Source organism: Artemia sp. Qi Xiang Cuo, chromosome 20 (genome assembly GCF_049724085.1).
Source record: "Artemia sp. Qi Xiang Cuo chromosome 20, ASM4972408v1, whole genome shotgun sequence".
In the NCBI taxonomy this organism is placed as follows: Eukaryota; Metazoa; Arthropoda; class Branchiopoda; order Anostraca; family Artemiidae; genus Artemia; species Artemia sp. Qi Xiang Cuo.
The window spans coordinates 1417353-1430481 of NC_142813.1; the positions used below are offsets into that span (position 1 = coordinate 1417353).

General features: G+C 35.6%; 1 protein-coding gene across 1 annotated transcript in view; it reads right to left on the bottom strand.

The window, feature by feature from the left end:
• The window catches only part of LOC148939750 (uncharacterized), a 72640-nt gene extending 60334 nt beyond the window's left edge, over positions 1-12306 (bottom strand). Inside the window, exon 1 of the mRNA XM_089105724.1 lies at positions 11308-12306. Within this exon, the coding sequence (XP_088961850.1) occupies positions 11308-12262 (955 nt within the window). The 5' untranslated portion in view covers positions 12263-12306. The remainder of the gene's footprint in view (positions 1-11307) is intronic.
• Between the last annotated feature and the right edge of the window lie 823 nt (positions 12307-13129).

Genomic DNA, 13129 nt, shown 5'->3' on the forward strand with positions numbered 1-13129 from the left:
CGATTTTTATACATAATGCTAACTACGATCTGAAGTATGTGCTACCAGCATTGGCGCATCTTCAAAGAAATGGAACAGTGGATGATGCATGGGTAATAGACAGCTTTTCCTACAAAATCTTACCTAAATCATCAGAAAAGTTGCTTGTTTTGGAATTTATGTGGAAATTTATTGAAGCCGACGTTGAGTACACGAATAAAATTCGCTTCTTAGATTCCTACAGTTTGTTCCCCAAATCATTGAGCGAACTAATTGAGGGGGAGAAAACCGATGACAGTTGCCATGCTTTCCCCCTTCTCAACCGATAATTTCCAAATTGTTTATATCATTTGTTGACGGTAAAGGGCATATATCTTTATGATTATTATCGTTTCATGTCGAGATCTACAGAGTAAACTATTCCTTCGATTGAATTGTTTTATGACAGTTTACATAATTGTAGTTGCACCCTCGATGAATAATTTTGATAAAAAAAAAGTGTGGGCAGAGGGAAGGTGGAAAAATGGCTTTGACTACTGCAAGCTGTATTTGTCGAGTGATGTGTTAACTTTGTTAGACATTATGTGTAAAAATATGGACAAAATCTATGGGGAATTTAATCTTGATTTGGGCTATTATTTTTCATCTCCTCATCTAGTAATGGACCTCATCCTAAAAATTAGTGGGGAAAAAATTGGGCTAATCACAGACATTGATCAGCACCTGTTCATAGATAGGTCAATGAGGGGTGGATTTGTTTTTCACGGGGATCGTATCTTGGAAACTGACCCAACAGGAGAGAAGACGGGGACAAAATCCGATGTAGTTTTCCTTGATATGAATTCTCTCTACCCCTCGGCCATGTCCCATTATTTGCTACCTTGCGATGACTATGAATAGCTCAATGACCCCCAAACTTCCCATTTCCCCAACATTCACAGCGTTGAGGAGAATGGGCTGGTTGGATGGTTTTTTGAAATTAATGAATAGACACCAGCCGAGCTTCACAATTCAGTAAAGTATTTGTTTTCCAGTGCATCAATTGACATGTCACTACAAACTCTTTTAGTTATTGTAATAGGTATTTAGTTGAGGTCGATGGATTGCATCGGACAGTTGCACAAAAAAAAGTTATTACTGATCATTTACCGGAAAAAAATATAGTTTTACATCATTTGAATTTAAAATGGATGTGAAGCAAAGGTTTAAACGTCACAAAGGTTAACAAAACACTTTAATTTAGTTAAAAACCAACCCTAAAAACGTGTGTTGACAATTTTGTCAAAAAACGTTCTGAAGCGGAGACGAAAGCCGAAAAAGAAATTTATAAACTCATTTTGAATTCAGCTTTCGGCAAAATGTGTGAGAGTGTTCGCAATAGGAATCGTTGTGACGTTGTGACCGACCCCAAACAATGTGCTCGAATTATTGCCGATCCCAATTACACTTCCTTCACAATCATTGGCCCGGACATGGGACTATTGAATAGGAAAAAAAGACGCATTGTCTTGAATAAAAATATAGCTGCAGGCAGTGCTATCTCGGATATATCAAAGAAGCTCTAATTGGAATTCTACTACATTGTGGCTAGGGTATAGTGGCTAGAAAAAGGGTAAGTCGAAGTCTGCTATGGGGACACGGATTCTTTACTCTTAAAAGAAAAAACCCCAAATCTAATTTATGATTTGGCGCACGTTTAAATTATTAGCTCACGGATGGACTACACGAATTGGTCTGGGCTTTACCCAGAGCTTGTGAAACGTTGGACAACAAATCAGATTTTATTTTTCAGATCTGAAACGGGAAGCGACATGTTTTCCAGTGGTATGTTTGTAAGTCCGAAGGTGTACTTTATACAGACACATAACGGGGAAATCAAGAAACGTTACTAAGGAGTACCAACGTGTTATGTGGATAAAAGTTTTGACAAGGACATCTTGAGAAGTTGTGTGCTTCAAAATACAATTCCACATGCCACAGTGTTGTCAATTTGCTTCCTCAAATACAGAACCTCTACTTTAAACATAGACAAAATTGACTTGAGCACCATCTCTGACAAGGTCTAGGTTTGTCAAGATAGCGTGACTAACCTCCCCCATGGACACTATTTAACTTCAGACCAGGCCGAATATGTTATCAATAGGGAAAGTCTCGGTTTGAATAAAGTCCTGTAAATTTTTTCCTAAAACCTTTTGGGGGACCTCGCGGCCCCGGGGAGGGGGGGGCGGCCGCAAGCAGGGGGGGGGGGCGCGCCGCCACAATCGAATTTATATTTTTTTTACTTAGAGCAGATTTTTTTTGTAAATGTTGCATTCAAAAAAAGTGATATTATTTCAAGTGCTTTATTCTAATGTTGTATTTTTTTCTATAAATAAACAAAAAAAAGTGTATTTATTTAAGTGTTTTTCTCTCTGTGCCTACGTATATGTTGTATTTTTTTTTATTATAAATAAATTTTAAAAAAGTGTATTTTTTTCATGTTTAATGTGCTTTTTTTTCAATGTAGTATTTTATAAGTATTGTTACTTTTTTTATGCATTTAATAAATTAAAATATGATTCTTTATTCATCTTCTTCTTCTTCTAATTATTATTCTTGAACGGAGTAGTAGGGAAATTATTTAGTCATTAGACAACTATAGTCTACGGTTAGTTGTCCAGGTGAACTATTGAAAGGAACATGTATCAATTTAAAACACCATTCAGATCGTTTCTGTGTGGGCCCTCAATGTCGGGCAAAACAACACTCGTAACTAAAATAATTAAAAATTGAGATAAAATGTTTGTGGAAAAGCCGAAAAAAAATCTACTATTGTTATAATATTTGGCAGGAGTCATATGATAAAATAAAAGCAAGTGTTGCCACTAGGGGTTTGGTGCAGATACAATTCATACAGGGAATTTCTGATTTCAACATTATTGACCCAAACTCCTGGGTGATCATTGACAATCTGGCTGAACCTATTGTACAGTGGTCCACGGAAATGCTGCAATTATTCACTGTTCGCTCTCATCATGAAAAGATTTCCGTTACTCTGGTTCTACACAATCTCTTTCATCAGAGCAAATGTATTTTAACACTTGCTTTGAACTGTAGCTATTACATCATCAACTAATTCTTGCGATAGTCCATCTCGCAATAAAACCAAAATAAACAGTTCTGTCCAGTTGCCTCTAAAAATATGAACTAATCTTAAAAACATTAAAAAAAAAAAAAACATGGTTACATAAGGGTGGATCTTAATAAAAATACACCCGAGGATCTACGTGTAGTCACAGATATTTTCGACAATGAAATTACAGTATATCTCCCCGTGAACACTAAAAAGACCTATTAGTCGCTATCATGACACTGAAGAAACTACATGAAAATAGACATTTGTTTTCAGTTCTAAGCACTTCAAAACCTCCGCTTAGGAAAGCCATACTCAAACATGGTATTGACTATGATTTCATTAATATAATATCCGAACTTTTTTTAATTTTGATCGTGGTTAATTTTAAACTACAAGAATTTTTTAAGCAACAGGAAAAGAAACATCGTTCCATTTTACTTAAATTGGCATATAAAAATAAAGTAAATAATTTTAAAAAGAAACGACTTCTAAAGGCGGGCGGTGGATTTTTAAACCTTTTGCTGACAATAATAGCAGGACTTTTAAGCAGTTTTCTCTAGATATCAATACCCTGTAAATTGACTACAATAGAACTCACTCTCTTGCCCTTGGAGTACTTTGAGAACGTTCTGAGTAAACTATTTGACAATGAAAATATTGAGGATGATAAAAACTGTTTTTACTTCAAGATGCACTTCGCCGAGTGGACAAACACAAGTCCTGTCGGTTGAAGCCCACTGCTGCTGCTTGTATTGATCGCAAAACAGAATCATCTTCTCAAGAGTCTGCTGCTGCTGGAACACAATTAAAGATGGAGTATCGGTATTAATTTTTATTGAAATTTGTAAATGTACGGCCCAATTCATATTTTGAAAAATGAACACGACTCCTAACCCATCTCATGTAAAAGGGTCAAAATTATATTCCAGTTGAAAGCAATGGCAGAGGGATTAAAATTGCGGGCAAGAGTTCGAATCTACTCGATTGGATATATGAAAGGGTTACAAACCGTAAAGAAGTATTATCCTTTGACACTAATCTATAAAATTTTCTAGATACATTAAACTTCCCCAAAAGTCTTATTAGCAATAGACAAATTCTAAAAAAATTAAATGAACATGCATCATCATCATCATCATCAACAACATTGACACCATTAAAATATGAAGAAGAAGAAGAAGAAGATTTTAAATCAATCTTGGAAAATACTAGCACACCTAGTGGAAAAAACATGACAATAGCGGCGAGCAAAAAGCGAAAACGTTTCATGTCACCATCACCATCCAGTATACAAAAGGGTATACAAATATGACAGATTTGTGTCGTACAATCAATAGAAAAATCTCATATCGTAGGAATGGTAAATTCCATTTTAATTATTCATTGGAACATGATAGGATTTACATTACCTCCCCTGTTGACACTGAAATAATTATTCTCAATGATAATCTTAGAGACGTTCTTGGCTTTAAACAGAGTATAATGAATGGGAAAAATGCTGGCACCGTTTACGGGATGGATCAAGTTATTTTTGCTGATTATCTACCTGGTTTTGCCTCGGACTCTTGCATATTTCTCAATGCATCCTTTGTGGAAACATCGAGAGTCGGTAATTCAAATGTCCCCCTCTTACTTGCTCTTGAACGAAAGACATCTCATAAACTTGTTCATCATTGTAATTTAAAGCATCTTCAGTATGATGCTTTAAGAACTTCGTATTTGGAACTCTGTCAGTTAACACTACGAAGTGATTTGGGGGATCCTCTAGCAATAAAAAAAGGCTTAGCAGTGATTACATGTCATTTTTGACCCATTGGTGGCGATAGAACAATCACCTAAAATGAACAATAGGAGAATTCCATTTGTCTGTCCCGATATCGATTGCTATGTTGGTGCTCTGAGTCCACGTCAAATAGGCAATGGATTGAACTACGACAAGGGGCGTACTACAATGTCTGGATATGGTCTTGGTAGCTGGTTTGCTAGGGTATTTCGGTGTGCACTACCCCTTGCCGGAAAATGTCTTGTACCTGCTGCATCAAATTTTGCTGCCTCCACACTACAGGACTGGGGGTCGGGCAAGAATTTCAAGGAGAGTGTTAAGGAAAATATTAGATCTTCAGCAAGAGCCGTTGGTGAGCAACTAAAATCTGGGGAGGGATTGAAACGACAAAATGGGGAGGGGTTGAAAAGGATGAGCTCGCGTCATTCACTCATCAGTCTCCACCCAAGCAGGAAGCGAAGGACATCAACAAGGACTTTGAGGAATAAAACAACGAAGGCCAAAAAGAAGAAAAAGAAAAAGATTGTTAGATCAAAGAAGGATTTCTTCTCTTAAGATGACTTATCTCCCCCACAAGGAATCATATCCATTAATTAGTTCCTCATTGAATCTATTCAATGCTGAAAATGTTGATGTCAGTGTCAAGTATGGGTACTATGAACAATTTCACCCCCAACAACCCCTCTTGGAAAATATACACTTTCAAATATTTTCCAATGAAGACTATTTCATTGATTTGTCGTCAACATTTAATGATTTAAATATTGTGAGGAAGAAAAGGCAGATAATACAACTCCAAATGTTGGCGATGGTCTCTCCTATGAGAACTGCATCCTAAAAAACCTATTAAAAGAAATTAATGTATTCATTAATGGAACATTGATGAGCACTAGCAATAATTTATCAACATGTACAAGCTACAAAGACTTTATGATGATGACACCAAAGGCTTAAAAGAAGTTGAGAGGACAATCATTAGGCTATGAATATAGATCAGGTGTTGATACTGACGGTGAGTTGACTACCGCAGTGAACCAGGAGTATCATCTGGTTGGAAAATTAAATCATGAGATATTCAATATATCCCAATGGCTACCCCCCAATGTCAAGGTTGACATAAAGTTACAGCTGGCCCCATCAAATTTCATTTTGAGAAAAACACTTCCTGCAGCACCCGATGCAAATTTAGTTATCACATTGGAAAAGCTCTGTTGCATTGGTAGTGTAAAAGCTAAGAGCCAATTGTAACAACATTACACTTCTTGGCCCCCATACAATCATCAATCAACGTCACATTGCCACCGGCTCACGTAGCTATAGCGATTCATCATTTATCAATGGAGAAATCCCATCAAAATTGGCTTTGGCCTTTGTGAAGAGTGGTAGGGCCGTTGGATCCTGGACTGAATCCCCCCATGATTTTAATTTTTTATATCTATCTGGCCTTGTGTGCAAAGTGAATGGCAGTTCACTGTAAAATCTATCATTTTTCAAAAAATTCCATATAACTATCTAAAAGTTGGCCATACACTCTATGTATCATAAGCTTCAAATAAATGAAAATGGAAAAATCGATTAAATGTTTTTAAAAAGTTCTGGAGTTATTGTTTTGGACTTGTCATTGACTCAGGACATTAGTCTAGTAGGAAGAAGTACTGTGTGTTTAGAGTGTACATTTTCTAATGTTTTGACTGACAATATTACGCCAATTTCGCTGAGTGATTTTGAAATGTTTCGGGAAATCACGCCTGATGGTTGTGTTGTACTAAAACTAGAGCCATGAACACAATCCATATAATCAGTTTATTTATTAAGAATTCATACTTGTCCCAACACAATTCCTATTGACTGCCTTCTAACTTCATTGAAAAAATTTAATCTGTTAATAATACTTTACTTGTTGGTAATAGCAATTCGTCAAATTTAAAGAATTGCCATTGGCTGGACTTCTATCAATCAGCGAAGAATATTGATTTGTAGGATCCTTTTGGACTGTCTTATAAATTTTACATTCCACAAATAAGCAGCGTTATTGAAAGCAGTGGAAAAACCATTATTCAAAATCAACGAAGAGTACAGGATTTAACGACTAAGACATGTGGCTTTCACGCACTACTTTTACTCATGTTCAGATATAGTGGGTACACCCACAAGCATTTTGTTGGCATTTATTTTGACGTACTTCGATATAACGGCTATATACTTTATATAATACTTAAGAGTGTGTCTATTATTGACTTTATTACCAAAAGAATAAATTTATCAAAACTTTTTGTGACATTGCTTATTATCAAACAAAAATTTTATATACTCTATGAAACGACTTTTCTGTTTTTTAGATTTCATCCAATACTAGGTATTTGTCAAAAACGACTAGTGCAAGTAGATTATCTGAATTCACAGTGTATTGATCCTGATGTAGTGCAATGTCAGGGTCATATTTTCCACAGTAGAGTGTGACTTCACGCCTCTCATATCTCTTTCCATAGTCAATGACACTATTCTCATTCATTCTATAGAGTTCACATTTTTGAATTTTATTATTTGAAGCAATTTCACAAACAATATCCTCAAGAGGCGAATCACAGTCCTTCACAGCCAACAAAAAATCAGTGGGCTTACAGTCATAACACCCATTGTATTTACAACAATGAGGTAGAAACCATATTCTTTTGTTGTTCAAACAGTTGAATCGCTGACCCAGCTCTTCCTCCCGGAAGAATCTAAAACCACGGCGATACCACTCTCTTAGCAATAAACTATAGTTATGTTAAAGGTTATTCACAGTAACGCTTGGGTATTCGTTCTCCCATTGCTCATTTATATCAGAGTGGCAATTGGATCATATGTGTTTTGTAGTGTGAGAGTCACACATCCATTCAAGAAATGAATTATAACATTTAATTTGTACAGCCTATCCTGTCTGCAGTTTAATCTGGTTGCAAAATATACACTTTTCATACTACTCATTAATGACAGTGCCTTTTTTAAATGATAACCAGCTAACTAGTGTTTACATAGATGATGGATATGTCTGGAATAGTGTGTCATGTGTTGACACTCTCACTATCACAATGAAACTGGGCTAGCAACAGCAAAAATTTTCTGAGATAGAGAGAGAGAGGAGTAAATCATCCTTGAGCACCATCTTTCTCATGATAAAAAGTCCTAAATTTCTAAACTAATGTTTAAAAGCATATCCACAATACCATTTTGTCGTGTTGTGATTAATATATCAAAAATTGTTTAAATGCATTTAGACCACGACGTAGAAGCTTCATACAAGAGTCTAATGATCGAGAATCAGTTTTCATTATATCGACAAGCATTCCCCGAGAAAATATCTTCCTTTGAATAGACAGCTCTAGAAAATCATCATCTAGAATCTAGCGTTTGTCCATAAGAACTAGATTCCTCATGTTTCACTTTTTCTCGAATCCATCTATTTTTTTTTTGGTCCTAGTACTTTCAAAATCAGATTCATACTAACCAGAACTTTTTCTACTCTAAAAAATACATGCTTGTCTACAGTAGAAAGAAAAATATCTTTGGTTTAAGAGAATTTTTATTGAGAATATTTACAATAATGATATTCACTCATGCATTTTGTATTCATCAATATATTTCGATTGTACATCTAATGCTGACTGAAGTTTTTTTATAAGAAGAATATTCACTTTTGCAGCAAAAAATAGCTGCTCCTCCTGCTTAAATTTGCTTAAAGATATCACATATCTAGCATACATAGTGTTCCATTCAAGACATAGTCTACAGTCAACGGTTATTTCCACGGCTACATTGGGTACTCGTTTATCGCTGCTACTGCTGTTAGCTCCATCATTAATCTCTAATAATGTAAATGCACCACTCATTTTTCCTTTGCTAATATCCTCGCGAATAAACTATTCTCTTTGAATTCAATTCTCTTACTAATATGAATTGTAAAGAAAACTATTCTTTTTATTCAAATCCCAATCACCAATCAAGTTATACTCACTCTCTTTGAAAAGATGTATATGCCCTGTAGAAATGTTTACCTATATGTCTCGTAGAAGTATAAGACCATGTGAGGGAGTTCTGAATCTCTTTGAAAAGGTGTAGAGACGCGATAGAATAACGTAGAAATTGCTATATGTCTCGTAGAAGTATTAGGCCATGTGAGGGAGCTCTGAATCTCTTTGAAAAGGTGTAGAGCTTCTATAGAATAACGTAGAAATTGCTATATACCCGAGCAAATAACATGGAAATTGCTATATACCCGAGCAAATCCAGACGAAGCATACTACTAACCAATACTATGACTGTGGGGGGTATAGGACTGTGGGGGATTAAGTCATCCTCAAAGACATAGTTATTGTATTTTTCGACCATGGTGAACAAAGTAGCTATATCAAATTTTGATCGGGTGACTTTGGGAAAAAATGAGCGTGGGAGGGGGCCTAGTTGCCCTCCATTTTTTTGGTCACTTAAAAAGGGAACTAGAACTTTTAATTATCGTTCGAATGAGCCCTCCCGCGATATTCTAGGACCACTGGTTCGATACAATAACCCCTGGGAAAAAGAAAAAAATAAAATAAACACGCATCCGTGAAAGTTCTTCTGGCAAAAAATACAAACTTCCAAATTTTTTCAGATAGGAGCTTGAAACTTTTATAGTAGGGTTATCTGATACGCTGAATCTGATGGTGTGATTTTCAGTAAAGTTCTATGACGGTTAGGGTGGTGTTTCTCTCTTTTTTCGAAAATAAGGAAAATTTTCTCAGGCCCGTAACTTTTGATGGGTGAGACTAAAGTTGATGAAACTTATATATTTGAAATCAGCATTTAAATATGATTCTTTTAATGTATCTATTGGTATCTCGTTTTTTACAGTCTCGGTTACTATTGAGCCGGGTCGCTCCTTACTTACAGTTCGTTACCACGAATTGTTTGATAGATACTTTATGACCCTTGTTGCATCATTTATGGCGAGACTCAACCTAACGCTTAAATTTTTACATTGAAATTAAGGTCAAAATAAATGACATTTAATAAATAACTTTTAATAAATGTATTTAATGAATAAACGTCATTATTTTTCCAGGAAATACAGTCAACTTTCACTCTAAGCCAGGAGTGGCCAACCCGCGGCCCATGGGCAGCATGCGGCCCGCCGTAAACTTTTTTGCCGCCTACGAGATTCATCACCCTCATGATGCGCGCACATCTTGGGACATTGCAGATTCGATTTATCACTCTTAACAATATTAGGGCCGCTTTAGATGAATCTCTTTAGATGAAGATCTTACATCTAAGATCTTGCATCTTTTTGCGAAGATTATTGTTTTTTAACTAAACTTTGTTCTAAGATCTTACAGCTCACTAATGTTAGCAAAAAGTGTGAAGAACGCCACTGTTCTTCTATATAGAACAATGATGAGATAACTTTGATGATATAGGCCTACTCATCATTGTTCTCAGACCGCTGATCAGAGCAGCGTTTGCATAAAAACGACAAAAGATGTAAGATCTTGGATCAAAGATTTCACTTTTAAGCGTTTTCTAACAAAAGATGTAAGATCTTAGCACATTGATGAGTCAAAAAACAGGCCTATTGTTTATTGTTGTATACTTGTATGTAGCCCAAGTATTATATTATTATGTTCTATAATCAATACTATAATATCATGTTATGCAAGTAGTTATAAATACAGTGAATTACATTCGATCACATGTACTTGCGCATCAGCAATTTACGGATTTTCTGAAAGAATTAGATTCTGTGTACTTCAGCCGAGTCAGATGGTTAAGTTGTCCAAGATGTTTACTGCGATTTGATCAGTTACGAGAAGAGATTGATTTGTTTATGAATGACAAACAAAGGTCTGTGTCAGAATTAAGAAATTATGAGTGATGATTGGATTTATGCTTTTTAGTGGGTATTGTCAACAAACTCCATGAACTAAATATATCATTGCAAGGAAAAGATAACCTCATAGTCGATAGATTTAATCACATCAGAACATTTCAGAAGAAATTGCTATGTGCATTTAGTATCATTATTATTTATTAGATCAGGTACCGGTGTATTAAACGTACTCTTTTATATACTGCTAAAGAAGTCAAGTTTGGTTAATGCTATTGAAATAAAATAAAAATGGATAAATATTTAATAGTTCAGAAATAAATTTGGGCTATATATTTGCACATTAGGGGGTGGGGTGGGGGTAAAGCATAGCATATATTAAATACGTAACCTAACCTAGCCTAGGTACCTCCCCCCCTAAGCATAAAAAACAACAGTTTAAACATTGTAAACACGATAAGAAATCACGCTTTGCAATCCATTTATTTAGTAAATACCAGTTTATATGGTTTTTCCATGTACAGTCTCTAGCACTGGGTTAGATGTAATGCACCAGTACCAAGAATACAAATGGTGTTTTCTTACCTTTAAAAAATATAGCCCTCGTATCACCACATAACACATCAAAAGCAATGATATCCGAAGGTTTCTTAGTAATAGTTTTGAAGTTTTTCGAAAAGCACAACAGCTCTGTCAACATGTTGTATGTACAAATTCCATTTCCTTCTTGAGTACAAAACGTTGTAATATACCCAACTCTTCTTAACTGATCACGACCCCGATACAACTCAACAGAAAAACACAACGCTCCATGTGAAATATATTTCGTTGTACCAACCAAGGGTGTAAATGCATAAAAATCTGCAGCTATGATTCTATATCTGCTTGCAATTAATAATCCACTTCCCAGTAAATATTTATTAATTTTCCAAGAACTCTGACCCACGTCGTACAAAAAATACCCATATTTCCTTGACAGCAGTTGTATGAGAATTAAGGACTCTGTTCGTCCCAACACATTTTGCAAACAAAGTATGTCAGTTTGTGGAAATCTGCTTAACATTTTCTTCAAATTTCTATCATCGCTAATATTGACAAAAGGGATAGGAATCTGCTCCAAAATATGTCTCCCAATAGCTCCAAGTCTGTTCTCACTTTCATAAAGAGTTCTTAAACTGTCTAGAAAGAATGATTTATCAGAAGAAACGTTCACAGAAGTTATAGTTATCGTTTTTGGCCTCGGTAAAGGCAGTCTTGTAGCATATTTCAAAAATGAATATGGTTTTTGGCCAAAAAAGTAGCAGGATAAAGCCCAAATTATATAACCATTAATTCCAAAAAAGCCCAGACAGATACTTAAATTCAAAAAACACAATCCAATGAACAGACTTCTTATCTGCCAAGTACTCCAAGCTATAAATAGCTGCCGAAAACACTGTCTTACGATGAAACACCAGAAATGAAAACACGCATATCCCGTTTGAAACATAAAAGCACTAAAATTTGTTGTATAGCGTGATGTTTTAACATTTAAATCCATAATCTCGCAATTAAAGAACTTGATAACATGCTACTTGGTAACACGACTGTCAATCCTTTTCTTAAACGAGCTCTTTTCACTGGCAAGGACTTTGACTTTGACAGAGATAAGAACCTTTTGGGCCATTACGTCACTTATTAAGCACATGGTCTCAAAAACGTGTCCAATAAAAGGGTATTAATAGCCATCGGGTAATAAGCCACTTGCAATAAGGCTTAGATCCCACCCACACTTTATTCATACTTATGAATAAAAACAGTTGCGCACGGGTGCAGCACCAACTTTTATTGGTGTTGTCATTTTTTTCTTCATGAATCTGTTAATATATTACATCTTTTTTTTTTTTTACAGAAGTCTGGGACAGATATAACTGATCAAACTATTACAAAATGAGAAAGTTCATTTTTTACTAACCATCAGTGTTCTCTGTTAACAGTAAAACTCAAGTCTTTTTTTTTTCTTGGCTAGTCAGTCTGCTAGATCTTATATCTTTTAATTGTTGGTGGGGGGGGGGGGGGGGTTCTAAACAGTCGGTCGAGATCTTACATCTCTTGACAAACACTTATTTTTTTTATTTTCTGCTCAGGTGGGGGCCTTATTGAATCTTAAGTCCGGGGCAGCAGTCTGCTAATTTATATGTCTTTGAAATTCAAAGCTATGTTAAATTGGGGAAGCCGATTGCTAACGTTGGTGTCCAGGGAAGTCAAGAAAGCTATGTCGATGACATGGTAGTGCCTTAAGTGCATACAAGGTGCCTGTGAGATCACCAAACAGTTCGTAGCGACGAACTACAATTATGGAGTGACGAGGCTCAATAGTAACCGAAAACGGAACTTTAATATCAATAGATATATCAAAAGAATCGGC